Consider the following 17,096-nt stretch of genomic DNA (forward strand, 5'->3'; position numbering starts at 1 on the left):
CCCTCTGAGGCAGAGAATTCCACAGACTCACAACTCTCTGTGCGAAAAAGTATTTCCTCGTCTCCGTTCTAAATGGCTTACCCCTTATTCTTAAACTGTGGCCCCTGGCTCTGGACTCCCCCAACATCGGGAACATGTTTCCTGCCTCTAGCATGTCCAAACCCTTAATAATCTTATATGTTTCAATAAGATCCTCTCTCATCCTTCTAACCTCCAGGGTGTACAAGCCCAGCCGCTCCATTCTCTGACAGTCCTGCCATCCCGGGAATTAACCTTGTAAACCTACGCTGCACTCCCTCAATAGCAAGAATTTCCTTCCTCAAATTGGGGGACCACAATTGCACACAATATTCCAGGTATGGTCTCACTAGGGCCCTATACAACTGCAGAAGGACCTCTTTGCTCCTATACTCAACTCTTGTTATAAAGGCTAACATGCCATTCACTTTCTTCACTGCCTGCTGTACCTGCATGCTTACTTTCATAGACTGATGAACAAGGACCCCCAGTTCCTGTTGTACTTCCCCTTATCCCAACTTGAAGCCATTTAGATAGTAATCTGCTTTCCTGTTTTTGCTACCAGTGGATAACCTCACATTTATCCACATTAAACTGCATCTGCCCACTCCCCCAACCCGTCCAAGTCACCCTGCATTCTCATAGCATCCTCCTCACAGATCACACTGCCACCCAGCTTTGTGTCATCTGCAAATGTTCCTTTGAATGCCTTCATCTAAATCATTGAATTATATTGTAAATAGCTGCGGTCCCAGCACCGAGCCTTGCGGTACCCCACTAGTCACTGCCTGCCATTCTGAAAGGGACCCGCTAATCCCTACTCTTTGTTTCCTGTCTGCCAACCAATTTTCTATCCATGTCAGCACTCTACCCCCAATACCATGTGCCCTAATTTTGCCCACTAATCTTCTATGTGGGTCCTTATCAAATGCTTTCTGAAAGTCCAGGTACACTACATCCACTGGCTCTCCCTTGTCCATTTTCCTAGTTACATCCTCAAAAAATTCCAGAAGATTAGTCAAGCATGATTTCCCCTTCGTAAATCCATGCTGACTCGGACCGATCCTGTTACTGCTATCCAAATGTGCCGCGATTTCATCTTTTATAATTGACTCCAGCATCTTCCCCACCACCGATGTTAGGCTAACTGGTCTATAATTCCCTGTTTTCTTTCTCCCGCCTTTCTTAAAAAGTGGGATAACATTAGCTACCCTCCAATCCACAGGAACTGATCCTGAATCTATAGAACATTGGAAAATTATCATCAATGTGTCCAAGATTTCTAGAGCCACTTCCTTAAGTACCCTGGGATGCAGACCATCAGGCCCTGGGGATTTATCAGCCTTCAGTCCCATCAGTCTACCCAACACCATTTCCTGCCTAATGTGGATTTCCTTCAGTTCCTCCGTCACCCCAGATCCTCTGGCCACTAGTACATCAGGAAGATTGTTTGTGTCCTCCTTAGTGAAGACGGATCCAAAGTACCTGTTCAACTCATCTGCCATTTCCTTGTTCCCCGTAATAAATTCACGTTTTTCGGTCTTCAATGGTCCAACTTTGGTCTTAACTAATTTTTTCCTCTTCACATACCTAAAGAAGCTTTTATTATCCTCCTTTATATCCTTGGCTAGCTTACCTTCGTACCTCATCTTTTCTCCCCGTATTGCCTTTTTAGTTATCTTCTGTTGCTCTTTAAATATTACCCAATCCTCTTGCTTCCCGCTAATCTTTGCTACATTGTGTTTCTCATTTATTTTTATACTGTCCCTGACGTCCCTTGTCAGCCACGGTTGCCCCTTACTCCCCTTGGAATCTTTCTTCCTCTTAGGAATGAACTGATCCTGCACCTGTATTATTCCCAGAAATACCTGCCATTGTTGTTCCACTGTCATCCCTGCTAGGGTATCTTTCCATTCAACTTTGGCCAGCTCCTCCCTCATGGCTCTTTAGTCCCCTTTATTCAACTGTAACACTGACACCTCCGATCTACTCTTCTCCTTCTCCAATTGTAGATTAAACTTGACCATATTATGGTCACTACCTTCTAATGGCTCCTTAACCTCGTTCCTTTATCAAATCCGGTTCATTACACAACACTAAACACCAGTACAAGCTGCTCTAAGAATCCATCACGGAGGCACTCCACAAACTCCCTTTCTTGGGGTCCAGTACCAACCTGATTTTCCCAGTCTACCTGCATGTTGCAATCTCCCATAACAACTGTAGCATTACCTTTACAACATGCCAATTTTAACTCCTGATTCAATTTGCACCCTATATCCAAACTACTGTTTGGGGGCCATTAGGGTCTTTTTACCCTTACAATTCCTTAGTTCTATCCATACTGACTCCACATCTCCTGTTTCAATGTCACCCCTTGCAAGGGACTGAATTTCATTCCTCACCAACAGAGCTACACCACCCCCTCTGCCCACCTGCCTGTCTTTTCGATAGGAGGTATACCCTTGAATATTCAGTTCCCAGCCCTGGCCCTCTTGCAGCCATGTCTCAGTAATTCCCACAACATCATACTTGCCAGTTTCTAGCTGAGCCTCAAGTTCAGTTTCTTATACTTCACGCATTCGTATACAACACTTTGACCTCGGTATTCACCTCCCCTCTCGCACCGCTCGCAATTGGCCCTGACCTTACTCTCTTATCCCTTCTCGAACTGTCCTTCCCTTTAATTCGAGAGTCTTTTGTAACTTTTCCTGTACTCGCTTCCCCTTCAACTCCATCTTTATACTCCCAATTTGTCATCTCCCCCCCCCCCCCCCAGCACTATTTAGTTTAAACCCACACGTGTAGCCATAGCAAACCTGCCTGCCAGAGCATCAGTCCCCCTACAGTTAAGGTGTAACTCGTCCCTTTTGTACAGGTCGCCCCTACCCCAGAAGAGATCCCAGCGGTCAATAAATCTAAATCCTTGCTCCCTGCATCAGCCCCTCAGCCACACATTCAGATCCCCTCTCTCCATTTTCCTGCCCTCACTAGCACGAGGTAGCGGAAGCAACCCAGAGATAACCACCCTAGAAGTCCTGCTTTTCAGTCTTCTTCCAAACTCTCTGAACTCAGATAAAATAAAGTTTTATCATATCATATATAAGAGGTATTAATTTGGGACTGTGCCCAGATTCACACATAAATGTGACCCCTTTGATGGCGAAAGAAACCCATTCTTTCTCCGTCTATGCTCTTGGCCCTGATTGAATATAGAATAGGATTGATACGTTTGGATAAGTTTCATTTGTCAAGGTTCACTTAACCTTTTTCTAAATTCTAAATTCTCCCCTCACATTTGCACAGTCCTTACTTAGATTCACATCATCCACAAATAAGACTACTCTCAGATTCTCATATATACTGATTATGAATAGTAATAACCTTGGCCCAAGCCTAATTCTAATCTGAGCCAGTTTTTTTATTACAAATTTTCAAAATTTACCCTGGACATGCACTGACTTCAGGTTGAATGTGAGATTTATGTGGCTGTAGAAGATTGTGGTATGTTTTTCAAGTCTAGCTGCACTATTGTGGTGTTGAGTGATTGTATCAAAAAAAAGGCAAGGAGTGGTCATGCAGGGTTGATGCTGGCAATCTAACATAAACATAAAATGTTAAGAAAAAGGACAATAGATGAGGTCACAAAAGGAGGAGATATTGCTATTTGACAACAATTTGTAACTACTGTTCAAATAATCATCAAATTTGCTCCTGCTAATTGATTACATTGTTTCACAAGGAATACAAGCTGATAGGACTGATAGTTAGTGTTCAAGAAGGAACTGCATATGCTGGAAGATCGAAGGTACACAAAAATGCTGGAAAAACTCAGCGGGTGCAGCAGCATCTATGGAGCGAAGGAAATAGGCGACGTTTCGGGCCGAAACCCGTCTGAAGAAGGGTTTCGGCCCGAAACGTCGCCTATTTCCTTCGCTCCATAGATGCTGCTGCACAGGACTGATAGTTATTTGCCCAAACTGCTTTATTACCCATTTTAACGTAAGTAACGTGCTAATCTGTTTCTCACATTCTGCTACCTCCACATAATTTTCCTTCTTCCCCCATTTCCCCCATTTTGGTTTACCTCCCATCTATTGGCACAATCCCTGTATTTGTTATCTCCCTTGCGACCACTGCTTGTTTCTCACAGTTTTGTGATCTTTATCTAAAGAAGATGTATGCCTTCATTTCCTGGGGACATATTTATTTTCAGCACTAAAAGCCGATCTTTAACATTTTCTTTCTTTTTGTCCGAGATTATTTTGCTCTATTGTATTACTTCGGGATGGCATATAGGCTGCAATTTTTTTGAGGATGTAAGCATTTAAAATCTTCAAAAACTATCAGTTTGATTTAACCTATCCAGTCAAATGGACCAGAATCTTTTATGTTTAATTGAGAGCACCTCATAGATGAAAAGAATTGTGGACAAAACTAGATTTTAAACTAATTTAGGGTAGTTTTTAGGATTATAATATATATATATAATAATTATAATATAATTATATTATAATATAATAATTATTATTAAACTAAATAATTTTATTCAATAATAATAACTAAAAACTCTCATCTTGTTTGTCTGTTTGTCTGTTTGTACCTATATTTGTTCCCGAAACTCTGCAAAAACAGTACATCATAGCGCGACAATTTTAGGCCCACTTTACTAACCATTGTCCTGCGATGTGAACTATTTCCCTTAATAAACTTTAATTAATTTAATTTTGTTATCTAATATTTTTGTGTTTACTTGACTGGCGTCACAAAGGGCACCAAACGGGTCCTCAGCCGCGCATGCGCAGTTGGGGGAGGGTTGCCTTTGCCGATTTTCAAATCGTTTTTTTTTAGTGTATTTGTCGCCTCACAACGGGCAAACAACGACTCAATGGGCGTTTCCTCCTATTTTACAAATAGCTCCACGGATCCTCTATTCACTTTATTAACTTTAACTTAATCTCTGCCGTCAATAGCACAATTTTGCACACGGCAGTCGCCCTTGCGCAGTGTGGGCCCGTCAGCCACGCATGCGCAGTTTGGTGGAATATTGCGTTTGAACGGGACCCAACGGTTCCGCGCCCCGTCTGGTGTATAATAAAACTCTCATAACTGGCTAATTTCGATGGTTTGGGATCTGTTTCACCTGGTTTCCTCCGCTCCCACACTGGGACTCTGTCCCAATACTTCCTTTAAGTTGTCCCACTTCCCTCCTTCCACTCACTCCCTTGAATCTCACCAGGGCTCTATATCCTATGTTCCTTTTAAGCTCACCTGGTTCACTAGAAATGTTGTTTTATCACTGCATAACATTTTTGATTAAATTAATTCAAATGTTTTTTAAATATCAAAACTAAATTTATTCAAATATTTACAATAATAATATTTATCTTGGCTTTTTATTCAAATATTTACAATAATAATAATATTTTAGCTTTTACAATCCTCTGGGATATAAAGTATATTTAAATTTAAATGCTCATACCAATAGATTGGTATGATGTAAATGGGCTGGATGGGTTGGAGTTTGTAAAATGTGTGCAGGATAGTTTTTTGCAACAATACATAGAAGTACCTACTAGAGAAGGGGCGGTACTGGACCTCCTGTTAGGAAATGAGATGGGTCAGGTGGCAGAGGTATGCGTTGGGGAACAGTTCGGGTCCAGTGATCACAATACCATTAGTTTCAATATAATTATGGAGAGGGACAAAACTGGACCTAGGGTTGAGATTTTTGATTGGAGAAAGGCTAACTTTGAGGAGATGCGAAAGGATTTAAAAGGAGTAAATTGGGACAGTTTGTTTTATGGGAAAGATGTGGAAGAGAAATGGAGTACATTTAAAGGTGAAATTTTAAGAGTACAGATCTTTATGTCCCTGTTCGGTTGAAAGGAAATCGTAAAAATTGTAAAGAGCCATGGTTTTCAAGGGAAATTGGACACTTGGTTCGGAAAAAGAGGGAGATCTACAATAGTTATAGGCAGCATGGAGTAAATGAGGTGCTTGAGGAGTATAAAGAATGTAAAAAGAATCTTAAGAAAGAAATTAGAAAAGCTAAAAGAAGATATGAGGTTGCTTTGGCAAGTAAGGTAAAAGTAAATCCGAAGGGTTTCTACCGCTATATTAATAGCAAAAGGATAACGAGGGATAAAATTGGTCCATTAGAGAGTCAGAGTGGCCAACTATCTGCAGAGCCAAAAGAGATGGGGGAGATATTGAACAGTTTCTTTTCTTCGGTATTCACCAAGGAGAAGGATATTGAATTATGTGAGGTAAGGGAAACAAGTAGAGTAGCTATGGAAACTATGAGGATCAAAGAAGAGGAAGTACTGACACTTTTGAGAAATATAAAAGTGGATAAGTCTCCAGATCCGGACAGGATATTCCCTAGGACATTGAGGGAAGTTAGTGTAGAAATAGCAGGGGCTATGGCAGAAATATTTCAAATGTCATTAGAAACGGGAATAGTGCCGGAGGATTGGCGTACTGCGCATGTTGTTCCATTGTTTAAAAAGGGGTCTAAGAGTAAACCTAGCAATTATAGACCTGTTAGTTTGACGTCAGTGGTGGGCAAATTAATGGAAAGAATACTTAGAGATAATATATATAAGCATCTGGATAAACAGGGTCTGATTAGGAACAGTCAACATGGATTTGTGCCTGGAAGGTCATGTTTAACTAATCTTCTTGAATTTTTTGAAGATGTTACTCGGGAAATTGATGAGGGTAAAGCAGTGGATGTTGTGTATATGGACTTCAGTAAGGCCTTTGACAAGGTTCCTCATGGAAGGTTGGTTAAGAAGGTTCAATGGTTGGGTATTAATGGTGGAGTAGCAAGATGGATTCAACAGTGGCTGAATGGGAGATGCCAGAGAGTAATGGTGGATGGTTGTTTGTCAGGTTGGAGGCCAGTGACGAGTGGGGTGCCACAGGGATCTGTGTTGGGTCCACTGTTGTTTGTCATGTACATCAATGATCTGGACGATGGTGTGGTAAATTGGATTAGTAAGTATGCAGATGATACTAAGATAGGTGGGGTTGCGGGTAATGAAGTAGAGTTTCAAAGTCTACAGAGAGATTTATGCCAGTTGGAAGAGTGGGCTGAAAGATGGCAGATGGAGTTTAATGCTGATAAGTGTGAGGTGCTACATCTTGGCAGGACAAATCAAAATAGGACGTACATGGTAAATGGTAGGGAATTGAAGAATGTAGGTGAACAGAGGGATCTGGGAATAACTGTGCACAGTTCCATGAAAGTGGAATCTCATGTAGATAGGGTGGTAAAGAAAGCTTTTGGTGTGCTGGCCTTTATAAATCAGAGCATTGAGTATAGAAGTTGGGATGTAATGTTAAAATTGTACAAGGCATTGGTGAGGCCAATTCTGGAGTATGGTGTACAATTTTGGTCGCCTAATTATAGGAAGGATGTCAACAAAATAGAGAGAGTACAGAGGAGATTTACTAGAATGTTGCCTGGGTTTCAGCAACTAAGTTACAGAGAAAGGTTGAACAAGTTAGGGCTTTATTCTTTGGAGCGCAGAAGGTTAAGGGGGGACTTGATAGAGGTTTTTAAAATGATGAGAGGGATAGACAGAGTTGACGTGGAAAAGCTTTTCCCACTGAGAGTAGGGAAGATTCAAACAAGGGGACATGACTTGAGAATTAAGGGACTGAAGTTTAGGGGTAACATGAGGGGGAACTTCTTTACTCAGAGAGTGGTAGCTGTGTGGAATGAGCTTCCAGTGAAGGTGGTGGAGGCAGGTTCGTTTTTATCATTTAAAAATAAATTGGATAGTTATATGGATGGGAAAGGAATGGAGGGTTATGGTCTGAGCGCAGGTATATGGGACTAGGGGAGATTATGTGTTCGGCACGGACTAGAGGGGTCGAGATGGCCTGTTTCCGTGCTGTAATTGTTATATGGTTATATGGTTATATGGTTATGTTGCCTATTTCCTTCGCTCCATAGATGCTGCCTCACTCGCTGAGTTTCTCCAGCACTTTTGTCTACCTCCAATAGATTGCGCTACAGTGAAATCAGAGTTATAGGGAAATAGAATTAAAATCAAAGAGCATGTCAGCCATGATCTTACGAACTCATGAAGCAAGCATGAGGGACTGTCAAATCTATAATTTCATCTGTTCTTATGTTCATCATGAATTTCCTGAAAAACAAATATAAATTAATCTTTTTTATTGCATACTTTTTATGTTGTGTACATTTTGTTTAGATCCAGAATTATTGCCGTGTCAGTCTTTGTCCAAAAATGTCTCAAGCATTTAAACTGGAGGCATCATTAGTTTCAATTCATGGCTTTTTAGTATATTTTTAAATATATATATTTTCCTATGATGTTTTATTTGAAATTATTTACCCTTTGTCTTGTTTTGCTCATTTTGGTTCTTTCAGGTTCTGTCTTCAAACTTGATTCCTCTTGTTTGCTATTTTTAATGTTATAATGCTTAAATGTTCTTCTTACAGCTCTATACTTTCCCCTCTTTCTTTTGATGCTGTCTTACTTCACGTAGACTTTTTTTATTTCTTGATATCCACGGGTCCTGTTCTAAGTTATCTGATCTCTACTGCTTTAAGGAACTGCTTTAGTCCATCGCTTGGGCGGTTTGCACCCCAGTGGTATGAACATTGACTTCTCTAATTTCAGGTTGTCCTTACTTTCTCCTCCCCTTCTCAGCTCTCCCTCAGCCCTCTGGCTCCACCTCTTCCTCCCCCCCCCCCCCCACCCCACCCCACTCTCACATCAGTCTGAAGAAGGGTTTTGACCCGAAACATTGCCTATTTCCTTCGCTCCATAGATGCTGCCTCACCCGTTGAGTTTCTCCAGTATTTTTGCCTATCTTCGATTTTCCAGCATCTCCAGTTCCTTCTTAAACATTTAGTCCATTGCCCTGCAGGTTGTGACTCTTCAAGCGCTAATCCAGGTACTTGTAAATGTGATAACCCACGTTTGTTTATTGCTCTTGGACCAGCACTGATACGGAAATCAGTATGAATATTATGGTCGTTGCATTCCAAAAATAATTAATTTGGTAATTATAATCTGAAATACTATATTTAAATAACAGTTTCAACCATTGTCATTAATGTAAATTGAAACAGCTGAAACATTTTTGTGTAGGTATTCTGACTGAAAGGATTGTATCAAACATTTGTAGATAATAAGAACTGCTTTAAGAAAATATTTAGTTAATGCTTGTTTCTTTTCTCCCTAGGTCATAAGCCTTCAAGCCTCAGTACAAGCGATGAAAGGCATTCTTAATTTGGTATGGCTGATTTGCTTTTAGTACTTGTTCTAATGAGTGGCATGTAGACACTGCTTTATTGTGGGATGGTTCCACTTCTCCTTGGACTAAACAGAATATCTGGTCACTTGCTCCTCTCACTGTACTATTGACGAGGTGTTGCATAATATTTATACTGTGTAAGGTTACAGTAATTTTAATGAAACATTCATTGACCCAGTATGTTAAAGTCTGCAATCAGGTGCAATAAATTGATGCCTTTTTTGTAGAATTCTAGTTTACTAATGCATGTTATCAATAGAAAGAACATGTTCAGCAGACAAGCAAGCTTTATGTAAGAATTTTGAAATTGTGTGAAATTGACAAGAGCTATCCCATTGCCACCATAGGATGGTCATATTCTGCCTACAAACAATTAGGACTAATGGGGAAGGAATGCTGCAACTAAAATTCATATTTACACTGTATTAAATGTTAGAAAATGATGGATTTTGTCAAGACTTTATAATTCCTTTTCACCTTTATGTTGGAATGACGTTGCTTTGGACTGTTGATTGGATCATGCTTTTGTAAGTTAAGAGAACTGGAATATTTGTAGGAATTTCATCTATGGAAGATGCCACGTTTACCATTTAAGGCACTTATGTTGCTGCTTTCGTTTAATTCTGCTTTCCTCCTCAGAAAAAGGCAATTTTGACGGATTTATTTTTTCTTCATTTGTGATTATTAACATACAGATTTTTCCATGAAATCAAATTGATTAGTTATTGCTTTTGGCCTTTACAATGAAAAAAAGAGTTGGTTATTGTTGCATGTAATGGGCACTGGAGACTAGTTAACGATGTTGATGTGCTTTCACCTCTTGGGAGGGGATCACCCGACACTTGTGGAACATCCTTCTGCAAACCTCACTTTCAATGAAAGTCAAGTAAATCCTTTGATAGTACACAAAAAAGCTGGAGAAACTCAGCGGGTGCAGCAGCATCTATGGAGCGAAGGAAATAGGCAACACTTCGGGCCGAAACCCTTCTTCAGACCCTTCTAAATCCTTTGATAGATGGGTGATCCACTCTGTGGGTTTACAGAATGCTGTGAAATTAGTCCTGTCCTTCCTTTCAACATCTGAGAACCTCGAGTCTATCCATCGGATGCACACTGAATCCCCAGAGTAACTGGCAATAAGAGTCCAGCATCTCTCAAACTACTCACCCACTTATCAAACTACTCGTCACAAGCTACTCACCCATCAAGCACCAGCGACACCGCTTGTGGAAGTGTCTATTGGTCCCACAGTGGCCTCATCAACCACCACATTCAGCATATGCAGAATGTTCGTAATGGGTCCGTAGGAGTCCGTAGATATATCGTAGCGGCTCGTTATGCTAGCCGTAGGTACTCGGGGCATCCTCCCGACTTTTTTTTACTCATAGATATTTTTTATCAGGCTGGAAAAAACGTCCCGACTTACCTGATGCCCCGAGTACCTACAGCTGGCATAACGAGCCGCTACGATATATCTACGGACTCCTACAGACCCGTTACGAACATCCTGCGAGTTTGAATCAAGGGGAAAACTCGGGAGAATTCGTGAATAACTCGGGAAAGTGGGACAGGCCCTTTAGTGGTATCTTCAACACAGCAATGTACTACTATCCTCAAGTTGCATCTGCAGCTGTGGAAATACCTTTCTGCTTCAGTAACCATATAAGTCTCTGTACCTACTACCCTTCTGACTCTCCTTTCTGCCTGTTAAGCAAAGCCACCAGTAGTGCGTTGATCTGGGGTCTGAATGCATTACAAAGAGGAACCTTCCTTTCACATCATTATTAAAAACAACTGCTCGGCCTGTGTTGTCTTTATTTTCAATCTCACTGTCACCCAGTGCTCTCTGCCTGAGATGTGTTAAGCCTCACAGTTACTGCCTTCTGAAGTGTTCTGTCCACAAACACTCTACCTCATAGGTGGATTGTCACATCCATCACCGTTCACAGTCTAGAGGTTGGAGATTAAGCTCCTCCAGTTGATGACACTTTAGTTGATCAGTGTAGAGACACAGGCAGAGCTTTCCACTCATCAGAGGTGCCCTGTGTATTAATTTACGTAACAGATTTAGAGTTTTAAATCAGTACACATTATTATTATTTATTATTATTGCACTATTATGTTTTTTTTGAGCATGTGTATAATATATATACACACATGCTAAAAAAAAACAAAATAGTATATATTGTGAGTAAGTGTATTTTTACACGCTGAACTTTTCCTTTCTCTCTCTTTATCATATCATACTATGTTTTCATATTCTGGTGTGCTGCAGCAAGTAAGAATTTCACTGTTCTATCTGGGACATATGACAATAAAACACTCTTGACTCTTGCAACCCACAAATCAGCTCTTTTCTCTTGACATCAACGTTCCACTCACTTTATCCTGTTTGGAGTTGATATATTCCGTTTTAAACCATGACAGACGAAGATATATTTCCAATCAGTGCGTTCTGTCACTAGAGAAACCACTAAATGTATCAATTCCAAAGTTTACTTTAGTTTATTTTAGAATTACAACGTGGAAACAGGCCCTTCGGCCTATCATGTCCAGGTCGACCAGCGATCCCCATGCTCTAGCTCTATCTTACATACTTAGAACCATTTACAATTCTACCAAAGCCAAATTTACCTAGAAACTTGTACATCTTTGGAATATGAGAAGAAACCAGAGCACCCGAGGAAAACCCATGCGGTCACAGGGAGAACGTACAAACTCCCTACAGACAGCACTGTCAGGATCGACCTCGGGTCTCTATTGCTCTAAGGCCGCAGCTCTACCACAGTGCCACCTTACCGCCCCGCACAACAATTTAGTAAGAATGGGAAATATGCAAAACATGTGGATTTTTCCCCGTTAATGCATTATCAGAGAGTATGCATTAATTCTATCACCTTGTTAACTTAAATGAACCAACTTTGCATTTCTGTATTGGAGCAAAATATTCCAAATTTTGCAGTTAAGGAATAAGTTCATTTTTACTGAAATTCAGGCAAGCCTTTATCAACAGCTGTTCAATGGTTCTCTCGTTTGTGTTCGACGTTTTTAAAAGATTTCCTTGAGTAATATTTCTTACCTTGTTATAAACATTTTGGTAACAAACAGATTTTCTGGTTTGCAGGCGCCACGAGTGGAAACTGTGGAAAATATTCCAACGTCTTCCAGTGTAAAGGAAGAGGAAGGAGAAGGGGAAGAGGAAGACACATCTGGAACGGCTAGCGATTCCCCAGAAGAATCAGATCAGCTGAACCTAGAGTGTCCAAATTGGCTCTCACTTTCAGATGTTGATGATGCAGTGGACACTCTAAAGATTTATATTACAATCCTGCATCTATTGAACTGGATGATGCTATTTAGTGCACCATCATTTATTTACTGGTTGAAAAATCTCAGGTAAGTGCTAGTTTTTCCAGCAATTTGGGTGACTGCAAGAAAAACTGCACAGATAAGATGGGAAAGAAAATCTAATTCATCAGTTGATGATTCAGTATTGCAGTGAATTTTGCAGATTGTTATTATTTTCCTCTTCCCTGATCTCAAATATTATTTCAGTAATATTTTTGTTTCATTAATCAGGTATGCCAGAAGACTCAACCCTGACCCTTGCGATATTGTTGCAACCATCCTTGTATTAACGATGGGGATTCTCATTAATTCACATTCAACGTCTGTTAAGAGAAGGTATTTTTATTATTTTTCAATTCCAATAACTTGTTAGCAAAGTACACCGTGAGTTTTACACTGGACTTACACTTGTTCCTGATACTGTACTTACGGGATATATTTTGAAGAAGGATATCGAATCCTCTACAGAAACCTTTGCAGCTCTTCTAAAACAGGGACTTTTAAAATTTGTAGGAAAGAACTGCAGATGCTGGTTTGAATCGAAGGTAGACACAAAATGCTGGAGTAACTCAGCGGGACAGGCAGCATCCCTGGCGAGAAGGAATGGGTGACGTTTCGGGTCGCGACCCTTCTTCACGCCTGAAACGTCACCCATTCCTTCTCTCCAGAGATACTGCCTGTCCCGCTGAGTTACTCCAGCAATTTGTGTCTACCTTCAACTTTTAAAATTTGACAGCTTAGATATTGATGTGCAATTGTACAGAATGCAGCCCCACAAAAGCATGTGGTAACTATAGAACACTGAAAGGGGAGAAGCCCTTAAGAAGTACAGAGTGTGTCGGGGGTAGAGTGGTACTTGGAAAATTAAAAGGACAAAGGGGGGGCCACAAAATATCACTGGCAGATAGGCTTAAATAAAACCTTAGGTCATTTTAGATATTATATCTGTGCTTGGAACCAGAGGAAGTTTTAAATGCATACTTTTCATCTGTATTCACCCAGGAGAAAGACATTATAGTTGGAGGTTTCATTTGGGACAGTGAAATTGAAGAGCACATTAAGATTAAAAAGAAGGTATCAGAGGTCTTAGCAAGCATCAAGTTGGATAAATCCCCAGGATATCATGAGATGTGTCCAGGCCGCAGTGTGGGGCGAAAGGAGGAAATTGCTGGGGCTCTGTTATTTAGTGCTTGCATCCACATTGCGTACGATATCTACCTTTATGTATTGGCCAACTTTGTCACAGCATAGACATATATGGAACATTACTCATTCTTCCGATTAGACAACACACCCATTAGTCCCGCTCTGTATCCTGCCACTCAGCTAATTTGAAAACTATTAATGTAAACACGAATTAGGATCAAAAGTAGGCCTTTTGACCATTAAGGCTGCTCCACCATTTCATAAGATCATGACTGATCTGATTCCATCCTCAGCAATGCATTCTTCTCTACCTGTGGTTGCCTTTTATCCCATCAACAGTTATTTATCTACCTCTGCCATTAAAAGTATCCAAAGACTGCTCTGACTGCCTTATGAGGCCAAGAATTCCAGAGCCTCAACCCCAAGAGAAAAATAATTGCCTCCTGTCTGTCTTAAACGAGCAACCCTTGTTTGTAAACAGTGAGCACTAGTTCTAAATTCTTCCATGAGAGAAAATATCCTCTTTGTACCCATCCTGTCAAGATCATTCCATGCTTCAGTCAAGTGTAAACTCCAGCAGATGTGACCATAGCCTGTCCCATCTTTCATATGCCAATCTGCCCATTCCATGTAACAATCATTTAAACCTTCTGTCTACTAATGTTTTAAGTTCCCATCAATATAGGATAACATTCTATTAGCTCACCTAATTACTTGTAGCATTTGTGAACTTAAATCACGCATGAAACCACCCTGATCTCTTTACATCTTAGAGCGCTACAATCTCGTCACTGAGGTAATAGATTGTTTTCATCTCTGATACCAAACTGAACAATATCACATTTTACCACCTCACTAATGACCATTTGCCAGATCATTGGCTGTTCACTTAAACCTATCTATATCCCTCCAACGTCCTTTTCATACCTATATTTGTGTAATCTGCAAATTTAGTAATCATACATTTGGTGATTTTATCCAAGTCATTTGTGTAAATTGTAATAATTTGAGGTCCAACACCGACCCCTGTGGCACACTATTTTATATCTTGTGAGTATAAAATACCCCTTTTTGCCAACTCTTGTTTCCTGTTAGCCAGTGAACTTTCTATCCACATCAATATGTTATCTTCGACACCATGACCCTGTCCACAATACGCTTTGATGTGGCATCTTATTCAACGCCATCTAGAAATCTTCTAACAAGAACTGGTTCCCCTTTATTCAAAACCTATGTTATTTGTTGGAATAACTCCAGTGAATTGGTCAGACATGATTTCCCATGATTTCACAAAGCCATGTTGACATTGCCCGATTACTCTGAATTTTTCAAAATTCCCTGCTATTCCGTTCTAATGTTTCCCAGATAATGAACTGACAGTACTGACGGCCAGTAGTTTACTGTTATCTACCTCTCTCCCATTTTGACCAAAGGATATATATTTGCCATTTTCAAACCTTGTTGAACCTTCCCCACCTTATGGAGCCTTCCTCAAATGTGGTGAATTTTGGAAAACGAACAGCCTTCATTCACAAAACCTTCAGCTTCAGTTACAATGTCTTGTAAAATTATTACTTCAAATCCATGCAAATGAGCTCTGTAGGAATTCCTCTGAACATTACTTTACTCCCAGTCTCATCTGACATGACCCAGACCTTTACTTGTCCATGCTGACGCTCTGTGATCAACTGAAAATTTAAGGTGTTCAGTCCCTTTACCCTTACTTTGAAAACTCAGGTATTGATGGCTAAGGTATGTAAATACCTTAGATACCTTGGTTAAGGTATTTCACATTAATAGATATTGATCTAACACTTAAACTTTGAGCTGAAGCGTTTCTTTAAATACCCGAGTGACATACATATTTTCAAGGGAAATTTAAAATAAATAATGGCGGGGAATCTGGATTCGTCCTGACTGTTTCTCCTGGCAATCTGTGGAGGCTTATTGGTTGTGTTCAGTCAAAAAGAGATGGATATCTTTCGTTACGTTTGGGGAATGAAGGTTAATGGGTTTATGGATGAAAATCAGCCATGATGTTAATGGATGGCAGAATATGCTCAATGGGCTTGATGGCTTACACCTCCTGTTTCTATTATCTTGTGGTTGTGGAAATTAATTAACCCATAGATGTTCTAACTCTTTAATGCCTCTATTTTCGTCATTGCTGGCAATAGTTTTTATGTTAATCTGCTGAATCCGTTTTATATTTTAGTTCTTGTCGGGATGCCCAGTCAGTTGTTGTTTTCCTGTAGAGTAATTACTAAATTTAACAATTCAAGTTTCGTCTGCCCTTTTATAACTTTCTCTTACAATTTCATCTACATCTGTTTTCAAGGGATCCATCCTCTTCTCCTAATATTTGCACTTGCACATTTAATAATGTGTTAATATTGATTAGCCTTGCAAAGTTATTTTCGTACTAGTGTCTTTTTGCTGCTTCTGTTTATACCTTAACCTCTTATTTCCAGATCATTCCAGCTGGAGCTATTCAGTTAGGAAATTGGGGTTCCTTGAATTTGAACTTGTGTAGAACATTGTTATAAATATTGCACATTGCATGCCTGTCAACACTTTGTTATCTCCCAGCCCATGCATAGCACTACTAAATATTCTAATGCATATTTTCTGTCTTTATTGTGACCTGCCATTAAACATTGAGTTTTTTTTTAACGTTAAGTCATTATAAAATGTAAACATGTTTTATAGTTTAATTCTCTGTGAAACTAATGATGGCTTTTATTTTTCAAATTAGTAAGCTACTGAAATATACAGCAAGAATACAGCTCATCTTGGTCATTGCCATGGCAGCCTTTGGACTAGTACACTTGTACAGGATTCCTTACTTTATTACCTTTTCACTGGCGTTATATGCACTTTGTTGTCTGATATAAATGACTTTGCAACATAATCAATTACAGTTGAATCATTGTACATGCAACACCTCACAACGTGAATGTTTTGTATTTTTTTAAGTAATGGTGCTACATAATTGTGTTTTGTCCTTATTGGCATGCGTCTTCTCAATTGTTCCATCATGTGACGTTTAACAAAATACCCTTGTATTTGGACAATCTAGTTTGGTAATACTTTACTGCTGTTACTAAGAATGATAATGCAAAGTATTGTATCTTAAAGGGGCTGTCCCACTGCGGCGACCTAATCCGCGAGTTCAGAAGAGTTTGCCCTCGACTTATACTCGCAGCATGGTCGACACGAGGTCCTAGGAGGTCTTTGTAACTCTCCTTCATGCTCGTGAGTAGTCCCCGCGTACTCGAGGCTTC

The 17,096-nt window shown here is 40.0% G+C and overlaps 1 protein-coding gene across 4 annotated transcripts in view; it reads left to right on the plus strand.

Annotated features, from left to right (window-relative positions):
- pgap1 (post-GPI attachment to proteins inositol deacylase 1) overlaps positions 1 to 16,723 on the plus strand; it is a 122,125-nt gene extending 105,402 nt beyond the window's left edge. For all 4 annotated transcript variants that reach the window (XM_033023727.1, XM_033023725.1, XM_033023724.1 and 1 more), the window contains 4 exons: positions 9,247 to 9,297; positions 12,443 to 12,714; positions 12,898 to 13,002; positions 16,568 to 16,723. In XM_033023727.1, coding sequence (XP_032879618.1) covers positions 9,247 to 9,297; positions 12,443 to 12,714; positions 12,898 to 13,002; positions 16,568 to 16,706 — 567 coding nt within the window. In that variant the 3' untranslated portion in view covers positions 16,707 to 16,723. The remainder of the gene's footprint in view (positions 1 to 9,246; positions 9,298 to 12,442; positions 12,715 to 12,897; positions 13,003 to 16,567) is intronic.
- The last annotated feature ends 373 nt before the right edge of the window (positions 16,724 to 17,096 follow it).

The sequence above is a fragment of the Amblyraja radiata genome, chromosome 7 (genome assembly GCF_010909765.2).
Source record: "Amblyraja radiata isolate CabotCenter1 chromosome 7, sAmbRad1.1.pri, whole genome shotgun sequence".
NCBI classification, from domain to species: Eukaryota; Metazoa; Chordata; class Chondrichthyes; order Rajiformes; family Rajidae; genus Amblyraja; species Amblyraja radiata.